This window comes from Trichomonas vaginalis, chromosome V (genome assembly GCF_026262505.1).
Source record: "Trichomonas vaginalis G3 chromosome V, whole genome shotgun sequence".
Taxonomy (NCBI): domain Eukaryota; phylum Parabasalia; order Trichomonadida; family Trichomonadidae; genus Trichomonas; species Trichomonas vaginalis.
The window spans coordinates 34,131,198-34,147,018 of record NC_067207.1 but is presented as its reverse complement, the minus strand read 5'-3'; the positions used below and the strand labels follow the sequence as shown (position 1 = coordinate 34,147,018).

The following is a 15,821-nucleotide window of genomic DNA, read 5'->3' as shown; positions in this document are numbered from 1 at the left end:
ATTCTGCTTTTTTCAAAACCTCTCTCACAATATTTTTCTTATCTAATGGTATACGTTCCATCTTACCTATAGGTATCTTTTCTTTTAACTCTTTCAATATTTTGTTTGTGTCTGGAATATGTTTGAGACGGTCCATATAGTTGTCGAAGTCATTGCATATAATCTTTGAGTCTGGAAATATTATATGGCACAAATGGGATATATAGAAACTTCCACCGAACAAATCTACAAATGTTAGACCATTCGGTAGTTTCTTAAGTTCTCTCAATATAATATCTTTACATCTACTCTTATTTCCAAAGAACGGTAACGGTGGTTTTGTAAAATTCATTTATATATAATAATAAAAATGTTTTTACCTGAAAAGTGACAGAAAAGTGACAAAACATGAAAACATATATAATTTGTGAAAAGCGACACATTATATAATGTTTTCGACCCAGAAGAAGGCTTCTTCCCAGAAGCAATGGAGGAAGAAGAAGAGTCCTCCGAATAAAAACTTCATTTATACTAAACATCAACATCAGGGCTAGAAGGCACGAAGTGCCTGGAAGCCCCACTACCTTTTTTTTTTTTTTTTTTTTTTTTTTGGATTCACATTGTTATCAATCAAAAACAATGCAATGTCGGTTAAATTGTAAACTATTGAAAATGAAAGTAAAGAAAATCTTTGATTTCGGTAATTGAATGTCACGTTTTTTGTACTTCCCTTTTCTATCAAAAATTTTATGCTCTTAAAGTTTTCGTAGAGTAAGGCGTATACGATAGGATTGTACTCCATATGTCTGAGCGTAAATTCTTCTTCCTTGTAGATTCTTGTTGTGTCGAAATCAAAATCTCTTGGGCTCAAACGGTATCTGTCGTCTACTTTAATCGTATCTTCATGTTTAACATCGTATTCAAGCTTTTCCAGGTATTTTTCGAGGATAGAACATGATGTTGCCGCACAAAAATTGATTATTGGTGTTTTTGCCCTATCAACGTTAAAATTTTGGTATGAAGTCGTAGTCTGTGTTGCAAAGAAAACAGTTGCCGTCAAGTTGAAGCTGTTTACAATAGAAGAAATGTAAAATTGTTGAGGTGCTCCGAATTTTTGAATGAAATAGTCTAAAACTTCATTGCGATGGTAATCTATTGCCAAGTCATACAGATTTTTGTACTTAGGGAAATTACTTTCGAACATTTTTATGATTTCCAGATTTCCGCTGCAGACTTGTTATATACGAAAACGATAAAAACGGTTTGACAGAAAAGTGACAACTTTACGTGTCAAAAATATAAAAAGTGATATTTTATTCATCATTATCTTCTTCATAATTTATTTCATATTCTTCGTCTTACCAACAAAAGATGGGAATGTGAACAATTGCGGGCAATTTTTAGCCATTTTGGCTTGGAACTAGAGCCTGCGAGGTACATGGATAGTATCAGTACCTCACAGGCTCTAGTTCTCTATATGGCGCCGAGAAATTTTGGTGAAATGTGGTCGCATTTCACCAAAATTTTTTCGGCGCCATAGGATGAATTGGAGGGTGAGAGATATTATTTCATACAATACTACTCTCACCCTCCAATTCCCAGCCAAAATGGCTAAAAATTGCCCGCAATGTGAACAATTGCGGGCAATTTTTAGCCATTTTGGCTTGGAACTAGAGCCTGCGAGGTACATGGATAGTATCAGTACCTCACAGGCTCTAGTTCTCTATATGGCGCCGAGAAATTTTGGTGAAATGTGGTCGCATTTCACCAAAATTTTTTCGGCGCCATAGGATGAATTGGAGGGTGAGAGATATTATTTCATACAATACTACTCTCACCCTCCAATTCCCAGCCAAAATGGCTAAAAATTGCCCGCAATGTGAACAATTGCGGGCAATTTTTAGCCATTTTGGCTTGGAACTAGAGCAGCGAGGTACATGGATAGTATCAGTACCTCACAGGCTCTAGTTCTCTATATGGCGCCGAGAAATTTTGGTGAAATGTGGTCGCATTTCACCAAAATTTTTTCGGCGCCATAGGATGAATTGGAGGGTGAGAGATATTATTTCATACAATACTACTCTCACCCTCAATTTTAATTACTTAAACTCATTCTATTTTTTTGACATGTAAATGTCACTTTTACTGAGATCTGACACAATGTCAGATCTCTTTTTTTCGTATATAAGAGACTGAATATGTTAATAGGTCGTATCCCGGATTATAATAGTTTTCCATGAAATATTTCAAGCAGTTGATCGATCCAAAGTAAGCAGCGAGTGAGATTAAAGAAATTCCTGAAAATTGAGGTAAAGAATAGGTTGAAATTACTAATGGGTGAATACTTTCTGTGATTTTGTTTCGTAATTCTGCTACGTTGTCGTTCATAATTACGTATTCGATGGAATCTGAATCAAAAAAATTCAAAAATTTAAAATTATTGAGATTTGGATTTGATTTTGTCATTTCCGTTGGATTTATTAGAAAATTTACTGCGTTTGCGATGCATTCATGCGCAAACATTTTTGTATCACTCAATTCTGGACAAACGTTAATAATAAGTCTTGCGTATAGAACAAGATTGTTAATTCTTCGTGCGGCTACTTCATCTATCATATGTAAAATATATTTTACGTTAATATCTGAATTCTGAAGGATTTCTTGAATTGACGCGATTGAATTATCGAAATTCTCGCGTGATAGGTCCCAGATTAATCTATCCAACTTACATAATGAAGTAAATTCCTCTGGGATACTGAAATTAAGTATATTGCTCATCAGAATTGTCACTTTTTATTAATTATTTTCCCGCCATTCTAAAGAAAAATTTGATTAATTTCTGGCAAGGATCATTTTCCAAGATATTTCAAAAGATTTAAATTGTCAACCTGCTAGGCAAGTTGTGTACATTGCATATACACATGTAAAATTTAGTATTCAAGTAAATCTACCGCTAATCTTCTTAATGAATAAACCAAATTTCATAAAACTCTCCCAAAATTACAATTTTTTACAGTGAAGTTCTCTCTATTTTCTTCTCATGTGTAAATTCATAATTTATAATAAAATAACACAATTTTTATTAATAAATAAAACAAACATTATTTTTAGACAATTGCAGCTTGAGGAGAGTTGTCAAGTTGAGGTTGCTGAGCTTTTACTTGTTTCTCCTGTTCGAAGAATCTCTTGAACAGTGTGTACGAGAACTGCAAGAAGATAGAACAAATAGGGAAAATGAAAGTAGACAAAGACGAAATCCAGTTTCCAGACATTGTCGAAGAAACTCCTGATGTCTGTGAGTTTCCTTGGTTATCAGTCACCAAACTATACCCAACAAAGAAACAGATCAAGCTTCCAAACAATGAAATATTATGATACAGAGTCCAAGTATCAGTCTGCGTTGCTGTCCACGCGACACAAGACAAAATAAATGTTGCAGACATCGAATACCTGAACTGCTGCAGAGAAATGGTGTCGTTGTACGGCTTCCTCACATCTCTGTCGACCAAAGCCTTGAACCAGACAGAGAAAATTGCTCCCAAAATGCAGAGAACAGAAGAAATCATGAATCTGATGAATGACAACCTCGGCTGCTTCCTTCTTCTCAAGTAGTACTTCTGCGGAGTGTTTTTGAGGATGTACTCGCCAACTCTTTTGTTCAGAACAGATCTAGAGACAGCAGGACATCCAGTAAACACCAAAACACTCAGAATATGAGCGGCAGTGAAGAGAGGAGTTCCAGAAAAAGCAACTTGGAACTGATAAGCCATTTGAACTAATCCAAGAAATGTATCGCGAGGAATAGTGAAATTAATCATCGTTGTGATTCTGTCGTACAACCACTGGCACGTGACAAAGATTATGTCTGAGAGCTGGTCGAATCTGTCGACAGTCAGATCAGAAATTATTCCCATCGGAGTCGGAGAATCGTCTGAGACAGTGATTGACATGGAAGAAGCGTTCATGAACCCGCTGTCTGTGATTGACTGGCCGATTCCGATGATTGTCATCTCTCCCTGCTTCCGGATGTACTCCACCAACAGCTGGACATCGTTTGGCTGGCATTTGTCAATCAGAATGACAGTGAACGCTTTCAGAATTTGAGGAACATTTTTAACTTTTGACTGAATTATGTTTTGTATCTGGTTTCCACTCATCAAAAGAGCATCATCGAATCCTCCCAAATTAGACAGCATCCTCTCCAACTCTCCATCAATCTCAAGTTGTGTATTTCCTCGTAAAGGTGAAGTTCCCTGATTTTTCTTCAAAATTCCCAAAGAAAGAGCGTGAGTCGTGAGAGTTCTGATTGGTCCGTGGCTCGCAAGAATCATCTGTATTCCGCTGCCTCTCACTTTGTTAACAAAAGACAAAACGCCGTCGCGTGGAGGATCTTCAAAGCCAACTAATGCCAAAAAAGTGCCAGTTCTTTCAATTTCAGAAAATTTCTGAATTATGTCAGAACCAGAGATACTCAGCGACTCAGGCGAGATCTGCTTGTATGAGAGCACGGTGACCTGCAACCCTTGCGACTGCATCTCCTTCAGCTCGTGCAGGGGGAGTCCCTCTAAATCAGGGTCTTCTTCGACACTCCAGCGAGTGAAAATGAATCCGGTGCCTTTTCCGCGGATTATCACTGAAATTCGCGGGTGTTGCTTGGACTGCGGAATGTAGGTGACTTGTCCAACATATGTGTCCTCGAAATTTGGCACTTGGATGAATCCTGTCGCGAGAAGAGTGTTTCTGATCAGATTTCCCTTCAAATATATCAACTGATTGGGTCCTCTGTGGGCAAATGTTACTCCACTCTTTGAGGCAAGTCTGAGAAGTGGTTCCTCAGCTGGAACTGATGAAATAAAAGATATAAAATCTTTTTCTATTTGAACTGTGGCTTGATGGCATAATGAAATGTGTTCGAGGAAGAGGCTGACCTCAGGAGTGTTGGCATTTTCGAAAAATGATGGGTCATCAAATTCATCATTCGAAGAACCTTGAATTCCTGTCTCAGAAAGCTCTTGCGAGGTCATTGATCGGCCATACATCCTTCCTGCCACGTAAATTCTCTTGATTGTCGGCGGAAGAGTGCCAATTAAAAGAGATTTTGATGCAACAACAGAATCTATATGAGTTAGCTCATCCAATCTGTTGACTGATGACAATATAGCTGTTTTCAGGAAGAAAGAGTGAATAAATAATGAGATATCAATCATTAGATACAATTCAAACGGAGAAAGTGGAGTTAGAAGGACAAGGAAGTTGGTAAAGCTATATGTATAGTATTGCCAGTTAGGTGTATCATCTAAAACTGGCCAACTGCTTGAAATATCCCTATAAAAAATCGAAACTGTCGCTAAAACCATGGAAAGAATGAAAATGAAGGCAATTTGTATCATGTTCTGTCTGTTGAGTTGTTTCTCGAGTAGTGTAGACCTGAAATACCCTGTTTTGCTGTGTAATGAACACCTGCAATCAGATCCAGTGTAAACAGCAGCGACAATGATCTCGTCTGTATGGTAAACAATAGAGAACTTCTCAATAAACTGCTCATTTGAGATGTTTAGCTGTTCCTGACCGACAATAACTGTTCCGTCAAATTGAACTCTTTCTGTAAGGGGAGGAAGATTACCTTCTGACGTTCTGGCGTAATTTATTTGGAAGTCTGTGTTCAAAATGTTCTCTGGTTGGAAATGATCGCATTTTTGAATCGGTTTTTTGGCTCTTAATTGATTTTTACCATCAATGATACGAGTATTGACAGCTATCTGGAATTTTTTACCTGTGGCTAGTAAAACAACATCACATGGTGCTGTGTCGCCGTTTTTCAAAAGAATTACGTCGCCAGGCTTGATATTTCCTTGTAATATCTCAACCCATTGATGGTTTCTACGCACACGTACTTTTTTCTTGTCTGTTATGTAATTTAATTTACGTTTTCGATAAGATTGTAAAATATAAATTCCAATTGATGAAGAAAATGTGAAAATGAGTGGAATAATAGTTGTTGTTGGATATAAAGGTGTTTGAATGCATGTCTGAACTATGAATATACCGAAGTAAAACCAAAATGCGATTCTAGAAAAGAAAAAAGTAATGAAAGAAATCGCTAATTCGGTAATATTGAGATTGTTTGAATCTGTTATGTTCGTTTGAAGCACTTGATCCTTCGGTTCTTCTTTAACTTCAGGATCAAAGTGAACAAGAACCATAAAAATCTAGATTTTCGCCAATTTGATCGGGATTTGGAAAAGGTTACATGCTGATTATGTGATTATTAGCTTTATTAGAATGCATATAACTTATGACATTGCATATTTTGATCAATTATCTTTCTTTATGTGAAAATCGCGCATTGTTTTTATTATAATCTAAATATTACAGAATGCTCCTAAAAATAATAATGAAATATATATTTTATATTGATGCATGCTACATGTGCATGAAAAATTAAATTTGCAATTCAATATCAATTTTTCAGAACTTGACTATAATACCAATGGAATATATAGAAGTAGGGTAACCATTTATTTTTGTTTAATTTAGATAAGACATAAAATTAAACAAAAGATCAAATTTTTCTAAGAGAAAACGAAAAAATTAAAAATTATGACATGTATAACAAATAAAACACATAAATTTAGTTTTACAAGTGAGAAGCGAGTTCTAAATTTCTATATTTCTCCGTTAATTCGTTAAGTTTCAATTCCTCACACATAATCCTTGCTTCAGTCCACATCTTCAGTTTATCGCACATTGCGAGTTTCTGTTGGGATGTTGGGGCCATTCTGACAAAGTTTTTCGCTTTTTCAAAGTTTCCTGCAGCGAAAACAATGTCGCAAACAGTCATCCAGCCACATGGAGGCTCAGAACGAGTCGCATTATCAAACTGCGACCACATTTCGTTGGAAGCCAGTGCCTGGAGTCTGATTACTGATGACATCTGGTCTGAGAAGTGGTATTTGTCTTTGATCTTCTTAAACATCTCTTCATCGTTGTTTATAACAGCTTCTTTCATGTACTGCCTTGGAGATTTAGTGAAAGAAAGCGAAGATTTGTCAGATTTCTTTTTATCAAGCATTATATTAAGAGCAATCTGGCTATGGCATGCTTGCTTGTAGTATACATCATTCTCTGGAATAGCAGCAAGTCCAGCTTCTAGAACTTTTGTGTCATTTCCGTATGATTTAGTTCTTTTCATGTTTTGTTCAAAGAAAACATATATGTAAGTTGCAAATTCATTAAATTCAAGTGGTAATTTAGTGTTCATCCACTTGCAATACAATATTGTATCTCTCATTTGTGATAATTCTTGTCCTGTCTTCTTCCAAACCGAAACTATTGAAGAACCATCGAGATTATTAATTGAGGAGTCTATACTCTCCTTCAAACTCAGCGGCAAAAGAAATTGGACGCGGTCTTTTACACAGGTAAGTTGATTCGCAAAAGTGACAGCTGAAGAGGGGAAGTTCCTCTTTAGACAATTATCGGCGATTTCTCGGTAGTTGACATTCGGGATACTTTTGAGTCTGTTGATGACAAAATTGATAGAATCTTGGCCTTTTAGTGATAAATAGTCAACAGCCCATTTTTCGGAAACAATTGCCTCGCTCATGCCGTAAAAGTCACTTAAACGAGCAGCCTCGTTATATAAGAGCAAGTTGCAGAGTCGTTCGACTGAAAAAGTGTAAAAATCTGTAAATAAATTATTTTCCAAAAAAGAAACCATGTAAGGGGTTGTAGTAAACGAAATCTTTCTCTCTAGGAACATGGTGTTAATAAATTTAATATTTTTGATAATTTCAGCAAAATTTGAAAAATTCAAACTAAATGAGTTCGTAGAAGATCTTACAAACGAAGAAGTATTCATTATCGTACGTTGTATATCGAAATCGAGTATGTAAGGTGCAATTCTGACCATTTTTTCAACGACATCCGAATAATCGAGATTTTCTGTATTAAATAAGCATTCTATTGATTTATTTTCGTATAATTTGTATGAATTTATGAGCAAGTTTATAGTATCACGCTCTGGACTCGATTTGAAATCTGTAATTTCTTTTATTTCTGGAACAATTACGTATAAACCTTGCGAAGTTAAAACTCTTATTGTTTTATAGTCTGAAAAAGCATATCTCAGATCGTCAAAGCGAACTGTCTGTATGTAATTAAAATTCGAAAAAATTGAAATTTCTGAATTTGAAAAAGAAACGAAAATATCATCACACCAGCCAGCAATTTCGCATTCTTCCAATGATACGAATGGGATGTGGTCTTGTATTGAGGAATCAATGGGAAAAACGACTCCAACAGTTGAAATAACTGCAATTCCGATTTTTCCATCAATAGGGACATATAATTTTTGCGGTAGACTATCTAATCCGGCTAGGTATTGAAGGTTTGTTCTTGATTTCAAGTAAATATTATGGTCATCGCTGACAATTATAAATGTTTCGTTTGTTAAGGAGTGTAATGCAACATTAACGGGAGTAATTGTCGGATCTACGGAGATTGTAATATCTACTGACTTTTTGAAGGCATTTACGAATATAATTAAGCCATTTTTCGTCAAAAAAGTTAATCCTAAATAAGAAGACTGAGAAGAAACCACATCAGCAATGGGAGAAAATACAGTTTCAATCATACCTGATGCTTTTACTATAACGAGTGTTGAATCTTTATGTAGAAAGCCAACAGTGCAATCTGGAAAAATATAAATGGTGTGGATATCAAATGCATTTCGATATGTGAAGGGTGATCCAATCTGTAAACCTGCATTTGAATAGAATTGAAATACTTTACTGGCATCATTTAATCTTTTTAAAATCGGTCCTCCGAAATAGCAAGGAGTCAGCAACGATTTATCATTCGATATAAAACCAGTATCGCATTCGGATATATAATGTTGGCAATTCAGATCATTTTGAATTTTCGAGATGAAATCATCTGAATTTTTCATTCTGAAAAGTGACAGACAGAAAGTGTCATTTAAATGATAAAGAAAAAAACAATCAAAACAATATCACACATACAGTTTGAGTGGCCATTCGATACAAATCTGTAAGTTATTACGTATGTACCGGTGATTTATCATCTTAAGTATTCTTTTTTCTCAAAATACTTATAAAATTACCAAATTAACTAAATGATTAAATAAATCATCATCGGAACTAATTTTATTGACGAGAAAGTTAGAATTACTGGAAATGCATTTCATTATTCGATCATATTTATGAATTTTAAAATTTTCATTCAAGAATGGTTTTCAGAAACAGAAAGTCCGTGAATTTGATTTGACATCATATGAAAATTAAGGATTATGCAAATAACTATTAAATTATTAAACTAAATTATCCGAATATATTTTTCGGAAGTAAAACTTCATAGAAATCAAAATCGGCTGCGCAATTCTATAATATCATGCCAAGCCAGCAAATATCAACTAAGTATTTCAGACGATCATTGTCATTTCTCTTTCAGAAAATACTCTTACACTCCCAGAAATGACCGCTCTTGCGTGCAATCTAATTAATGCACCAATATCTATATTAATCTCTGTAACTTGTTGTAATGTTCGAAAAAAACTATGATTTCAAAAGATCAAGTCGTTGTACGATAAAAATGTTATGTTTTACCTATTACTAAGAATTTCTATATTTAAAACAGACATACTTTGAATATGGGTTAAATCCTGATTGCTGAAATTTAAGTTTAAAATTAATTTGCATCCAACGAATGAAGTAAATATTCGTTCATTAAAAACATAGATAGACCATATAGTTTCGCCACGCATCATCGAAATTAGTTACATAATTGTTTCAAAAATTTAATCTCCGGTGGAAACAATTAATTGTTTTATGATCAAAAATCGTTTTAAATTACTTCTTCATTTAAATTATAACAATTATTTTTGGTTTTATATTTTTTTGGATCAAATCCATTTTAATAGAATTTATATACTATTCATCTATTAGTAAACACTACCGTATATTATTTTTTAAGCTATCTTATTTTTTGAACTTTTATTCAAATCTTTGGTCGCAAGAAGAATTGCATGATAAATAAAAACATTTAATCAAAGTCAATTTTATTTTTCATATTCAAATGGACTGAGTGTTAACATTTAACATTTTTTGCTAATTGTCGTCAAAAATTAGGCGTAAAGCAAAAATTGATATTTCATATGGTTTTATGATAGATAAGCATTATATTCCCACTCATTATATTCGTAAATTTTGAGGTTTATCCTTCGCTTTTAAGATCATTGAATTTGATTTTTATATAAAATAGTTATATATTAGAAAATAATATGAGTTTATGTGATATTATTTTTCAGAAGATTTTGTGTTCTTCTTCAAAATTTTATTTTTTTATTAAAAAGAATCTTTACAAAATATACATTTACTTTAATTAATATTTAAAAACGTGCTCTATCAAAAGTTCCAAAAATTCAATATTTTAGCTTTTCTGAGGTGTCACTTTTGATGAATTTCTGTTTACAACAAAACACCGTATTCCATTGCTCATTAACCTTTCACGATTACAAAAATATTGCCTCTGAAATTACAAAACTGATTCCAATTAGGAATTTATCATTTCAATTTAATTGAAAAAAATCAATATGTTATTTCAATTTTTAAATGCTGTGCATTCAATTTCATCATATCTCAGGATGGAATATCCACTCGGGTATAATATCCTCAGCAATGGAAATAAAATCCCCAAGATTGGCCTTGGGTGCTGGAATTTCGGTAATCCTGGCTGTCCGTTAGAGACCGAGCAATCTGCTGTTAAAACAGCCGTAAATGGCGGAATGGTATTACTTGATACTGCCGAACTTTATGGTGACGGTCTTTCTGAAGAGTTTTTGAAGGATCTTATTAAGCCAATTCGCGAAAAATTATTTATTGTTTCAAAAGTTCTTCCATCAAATGCAGGACGAAAAAATATTTTCAATAGTTGCGAGAAATCACTTCAACATCTCGGTATCGAATACCTTGATTTGTACTTATTACATTGGCGCGGTCGGGTTCCATTAAAAGAAACTGTTGAATGCATGGAGGAACTCGTCAAGCAGGGAAAAATCAAACAATGGGGCGTATCCAATTTCGACGTCGACGACATGAAAGAACTTTGGTCGATTCCAAATGGAGATCATTGCGTTGTAAATCAAGTCCTTTACCACTTAGGATCACGCGGTATAGAGTACGAACTAATCCCTTGGATGAGATCTCATAATGTTAAACTTATGGCATATTGTCCAATTGCCCAAGCCGGAGATCTCAAAAGGCAACTTTTTACCAACAAGGTTCTGAAGAGAATTGCTGCAAAGCATAACTGCTCAATTGTTCAGATACTTCTTCGCTTTGTTTTGAACTGTGATATTTGCACTCCAATTCCAAAGTCTGCCAAACCAGAACACGCTGCAGATAACCTCAAAGCAATTAATTTACAACTTACAGATGAAGAGTGGGCTGAAATTGACAAAGAATTTCCGGCTCCAAATCATAAGGTTTATTTAGATATTGTTTAATTTTATTTTATAGATATATCTAGGGTTGTTAGATTCCCGACGATAGGTGTCTTGGAAGATTTGCCTGGTGTCATCATAGTGTCTTTAAATCAAAAATTTTATTTTGGAGTTAGTTTTATTGATTGTTCAATAAAAAATATAGATCCGTATTTTTCCCAAGTGAGCGGGGTATCTTTAATCCCAGCCCTATCGTCCTCCTAGTGTCAGTTTTTAATATAAAATCCAAAATTTTTTTAAAAATAAAAATTTCGAGAAATTTTTCTAGTTTTTTTTCTTTGATTTCAATAATTCAAAATAAATTTTGGAGTAAAAAGACACTATTTAATGAAATTCATATGAGTGAATGTGGATAAATACTCTCAAAACATACAATTTATATATTTTTTCTTTATATTATCAACTAATTAGTGATAATTTTTTTTGAATCAGATTTTTTTTTCATTAAAAATATAATATATAACGCAATAATGATGTACACATCAAAATATAAAGTTTGTTTTGGTCTGGGCCCCCCAACCCAAAATTCTAAAAAAATTGAATAAAATTGAATACTTGGGGTTGGGATACCCAGCCCGAAACCGAATTGAATTTTTTGAATTAAAGAATATATTTACAAAAAAAAAAAAAAAAAAAAAAAAAAGGGAGTGGGGCTTCCAGGCACTTCGTGCCTTCTAGCCCTGAGGATGAATGAGTATAATGAAGTTTTTTTTTTCTTGGGGTGACCTTCCAGGCACTTCGTGCCTTCTAGCCCACATAAATGAAGTTTTTATTCGGAGGTCTTCCAGGAGCTTTTCACAAATTATATATGTTTTCATGTTTTGTCAAGACTTCTTCGTAAATGTTTTGTCAAGACTTCTTCGTAAATGTTTTGTCAAGACTTCTTCGTAAATGTTTTGTCAAGACTTCTTCGTAAATGTTTTGTCAAGACTTCTTCGTAAATGTTTTGTCAAGACTTCTTCGTAAAATCAGACAAAAATAATGTTTAGGGTAGAAGGTTAGATATAACCTCTTTTCTAACCTCTTTTCTACCCTCTTGAATTTGTCAAGATTTCTTCGTAAATGTTTTGTCAAGACTTCTTCGTAAATGTTTTGTCAAGACTTCTTCATCGTAAATGTTTTGTCAAGACTTCTTCGTAAAATCAGACAAAAATAATGTTTAGGGTAGAAGGTTAGATATAACCTCTTTTCTAACCTCTTTTCTACCCTCTTGAATTTGTCAAGATTTCTTCGTAAATGTTTTGTCAAGACTTCTTCGTAAATGTTTTGTCAAGACTTCTTCATCGTAATGAGCGTAAATGACCAAAAAATAATGTTTATGTTAGAATGTTAGATCTAACATGTTTTCTAACATGTTTTCTAACATGGTCTAAAACATACAAAACTCTTGAATTTTCATGATTTCTTCGTAAATGCTTTGTCGAAACTTCTTCATCGTAAATGTTTTGTCAAGACTTCTTCGTAAATGTTTTGTCACTTTTCTGTCACTTTTCAGGAAAAAACATTTTTATTATTATATATAAATGAATTTTACAAAACCACCGTTACCGTTCTTTGGAAATAAGAGTAGATGTAAAGATATTATATTGAGAGAACTTAAGAAACTACCGAATGGTCTAACATTTGTAGATTTGTTCGGTGGAAGTTTCTATATATCCCATTTGTGCCATACAATATTCCCAGACTCAAAGATTATATGCAATGACTTCGACAACTATATGGACCGTCTCAAACATATTCCAGACACAAACAATATATTGAAAGAGTTAAAAGAAAAGATACCTATAGGTAAGATGGAACGTATACCATTAGATAAGAAAAATATTGTGAGAGAGGTTTTGAAAAAAGCAGAATATATAGACTGGGATAGTATATCTGCTAGACTATTATATAGTGGTTCTATAAGAGTTCATGACATTGAAACACTTATGTCAAAAGTTTTATATCTTAACTATACAAATGTTTTCAAAGAGGACATAGAAAAATATATTGAGGGTATAGAGTTTGTGAGATGTCATTGGACAGAGTTGTATGAAAAATATAAAGACAAGGAAAATATTTTCTTTATAGTGGACCCGCCGTTCTATAACACATGGGATTTTCAATACCAAGTAGACTGGACTTTGAGAGACTCTTTAGAAACTTTAGACGTTTTACATAACCATCCATGCTTTTACTTTACATCCGATAAAAGTGGTTTGGAAACCGTTATGAGATGGTTAGAGGACATACATGACTATGAGTTTATATATGACAAGATAGAATATGAGAGAGTCCTATAAACCGGAAAAAGTGTCACAACAAAGAAATTTTATTGGTAAGTAAATGTGGTTTGAAATAGGACTACTTGTTTTAGGTTTTTTCCATTGTGTCATTTACTTATTTGACGTGGCAGAAAGATATAGAGAATATGAAGATGAACCAATGCCTGCAAATGTCCAGTATATGTACTCGTAAGAGATATTTTTATCTAATATTAAATGGACGCACAGAACTTAGCGAATGCACAGCAACCTGGACAACCAAACCCAGAGAATATTCCAAATGAAGTTAGAATACAAACTGCAATGGCAAACTATGGTCAAGTGCCAACAGATGTACAAATGCAAACTGCCATGTCAAATGACGCTGCGTTAGGCTTACCACCATGGTATGCAAATATGAGATGGAAAGAGTTTTATACAAACCCTGAAGTGGGATATAAACAACTTTATGCAGATGACGCGAACACAGGAGTTGACCCAGAGTATGTTTTCTACCAGAGGAGAAATAGAATGTATGAGCTCCAGTTAAAGAATGCTATGGAACTCAACAGGAAACGTAAGAGACTAGGCGGACATTAGATTTTTACATATAGTAAAATGGGTTTCTTCAGTAAGATAGGAAACTTCTTTCGAAATGTTGGAAGAGGTATATGGAATGGAATAAAATCTGTCGGAAGAGGAATTTGGAACGGAGTCAAAAATATTGGTAAAAGGGTAGGTCAGTTTGTTGGTATTATACCTAAAGACCCTGAACCAGAAGAACAAGCTCCTGTTATACAACAGCCTGAACCTGCACCACAGTCAAGTTGGCAACCAAATCCAACACCTCAACCGTATTAAAAAATTATATTTTTACCGTTCGATAGTAGTTGTATATGAAACTAAGTTCTAAGTAAAACGCATGGTATAATGGAACTATTCTCTTTCTTCCATCTGTTGTAAACCATACTTGAAAGTCTGAAATACTTCCACTCGGCGGTTCATATAGCTTTGTAGGTTTTTCGTAAAAGTCATTTGCCAAGCATAAAAAAGAGTTTTGTGCACCAGAAAATGAAGCATGAACAATAATAGCATCTGAGTCGAAAACATTTTCATATGTTCCATTAGGGTTTGAGACTTCATAATAGTCCGGGTGTACTGGATACCATGCAGGCTGATTTAACATCCTCAAAAATCTATGCCATGCCAAGTTGTTATATTTTGTAGAAATATAACGTTTTCTCCAAGGTCTTCTATTTTATTGATTTTAACAGTTGCATTTTTCCTGTCATATATAATATCGAGATGGTACTCTCCTTCGTCAATGTTATACTGGTTTGCATATTCGAGATAGATATCGTTTATTTTTTCTTGAAAAGCTTGAAGAGTTGTTTCTAAGTTTACAAGCAAATTCACTTGTAAAAGTTTTCCCTGTTCAAATTTCTCATACGTACGTTTTTCTTTGTTATAGTATCGAACTTCAAAAGCGACCGTAAATGGGAAACCATGTATGGCTTCTGAAATGAACTTCATTCTACGAAAGCCAATAGCTTTTGTGACGGATGGGTCTCTTAACCATCTTAGTGGGTAGTCAAAACGATAGCCTTCATGCTTTACGGTATCTGTCTCAAACTTTTGACCGACATTCGTAAAAAGTTCATCTAATGGTTTAGTTGTAGCAACTCTTGAATTTTCTTTTTCTATTGAAAGCATATTTTATCTAGAATAAAAATGTCGAAAGAAACAGCGTCTATGAGAGAAATACAACACAACCGACAACTCATTATGCAAGCTCTAAATAAGAACACAACAAACTTTTCAAACTATTCTAAGATATCTGAGTCATTGAAAGAAGGAAACTTAAAACTGACATTAAACCCAATGACAGATGAGTTTCTATTTCAAGACAATAAGAACCATACTGTTTGTATAAATCCAACAAAAGGAACTTTAAACGAGAAACCTATAAAAGAACTTCTTTTGAAAGCAGATGTTGACAACAAAGCTGACAAAGAATATGTCATTGAAAAAGTTCAAGAAGAACATGACAGAGCAGATGCAACATATGCAACGAAAGA

The 15,821-nt window shown here is 34.0% G+C and overlaps 5 protein-coding genes and 1 pseudogene across 6 annotated transcripts, besides 4 other annotated features; 3 read left to right on the top strand and 3 right to left on the bottom strand.

The window, feature by feature from the left end:
• Nucleotides 1-1,214: 1,214 nt before the first annotated feature.
• Nucleotides 1,215-1,276: a mobile genetic element.
• A 120-nt stretch (nucleotides 1,277-1,396) lies between these two features.
• Nucleotides 1,397-1,505: a mobile genetic element.
• Nucleotides 1,506-1,646: 141 nt separating this feature from the next.
• Nucleotides 1,647-1,755: a mobile genetic element.
• Nucleotides 1,756-3,086: 1,331 nt separating this feature from the next.
• Nucleotides 3,087-6,199, bottom strand: TVAGG3_0454150 (phospholipid-translocating ATPase protein; the record flags this gene model as incomplete). The annotated part of the gene is made up of 1 exon (XM_001300860.1): nucleotides 3,087-6,182. The coding sequence occupies one exon, from the start codon at nucleotides 6,180-6,182 to the stop codon at nucleotides 3,087-3,089; it is 3,096 nt and encodes a 1,031-aa protein (XP_001300861.1).
• Nucleotides 6,200-6,535: 336 nt separating this feature from the next.
• On the bottom strand, nucleotides 6,536-9,278 carry TVAGG3_0454140 (vacuolar protein sorting VPSs16 family; the record flags this gene model as incomplete). The annotated part of the gene is made up of 1 exon (XM_001300861.1): nucleotides 6,617-8,929. One exon carries the CDS (start codon nucleotides 8,927-8,929, stop codon nucleotides 6,617-6,619), a length of 2,313 nt encoding a protein of 770 aa, XP_001300862.1.
• Nucleotides 9,279-10,436: 1,158 nt separating this feature from the next.
• Nucleotides 10,437-10,474: a mobile genetic element.
• A 168-nt stretch (nucleotides 10,475-10,642) lies between these two features.
• Nucleotides 10,643-11,503, top strand: TVAGG3_0454120 (aldo-keto reductase YeaE domain-containing protein; the record flags this gene model as incomplete). The annotated part of the gene is made up of 1 exon (XM_001300862.2): nucleotides 10,643-11,503. The coding sequence occupies one exon, from the start codon at nucleotides 10,643-10,645 to the stop codon at nucleotides 11,501-11,503; it is 861 nt and encodes a 286-aa protein (XP_001300863.1).
• Nucleotides 11,504-13,980: 2,477 nt separating this feature from the next.
• On the top strand, nucleotides 13,981-14,343 carry TVAGG3_0454110 (uncharacterized protein; the record flags this gene model as incomplete). The annotated part of the gene is made up of 1 exon (XM_001300863.1): nucleotides 13,981-14,343. The coding sequence occupies one exon, from the start codon at nucleotides 13,981-13,983 to the stop codon at nucleotides 14,341-14,343; it is 363 nt and encodes a 120-aa protein (XP_001300864.1).
• An 18-nt stretch (nucleotides 14,344-14,361) lies between these two features.
• On the top strand, nucleotides 14,362-14,604 carry TVAGG3_0454100 (serine threonine-protein phosphatase family; the record flags this gene model as incomplete). The annotated part of the gene is made up of 1 exon (XM_001300864.2): nucleotides 14,362-14,604. One exon carries the CDS (start codon nucleotides 14,362-14,364, stop codon nucleotides 14,602-14,604), a length of 243 nt encoding a protein of 80 aa, XP_001300865.1.
• A 4-nt stretch (nucleotides 14,605-14,608) lies between these two features.
• Nucleotides 14,609-15,456, bottom strand: TVAGG3_0454090 (annotated as a pseudogene). The gene has a single exon. A coding segment is annotated over exon 1 (848 nt).
• Between the last annotated feature and the right edge of the window lie 365 nt (nucleotides 15,457-15,821).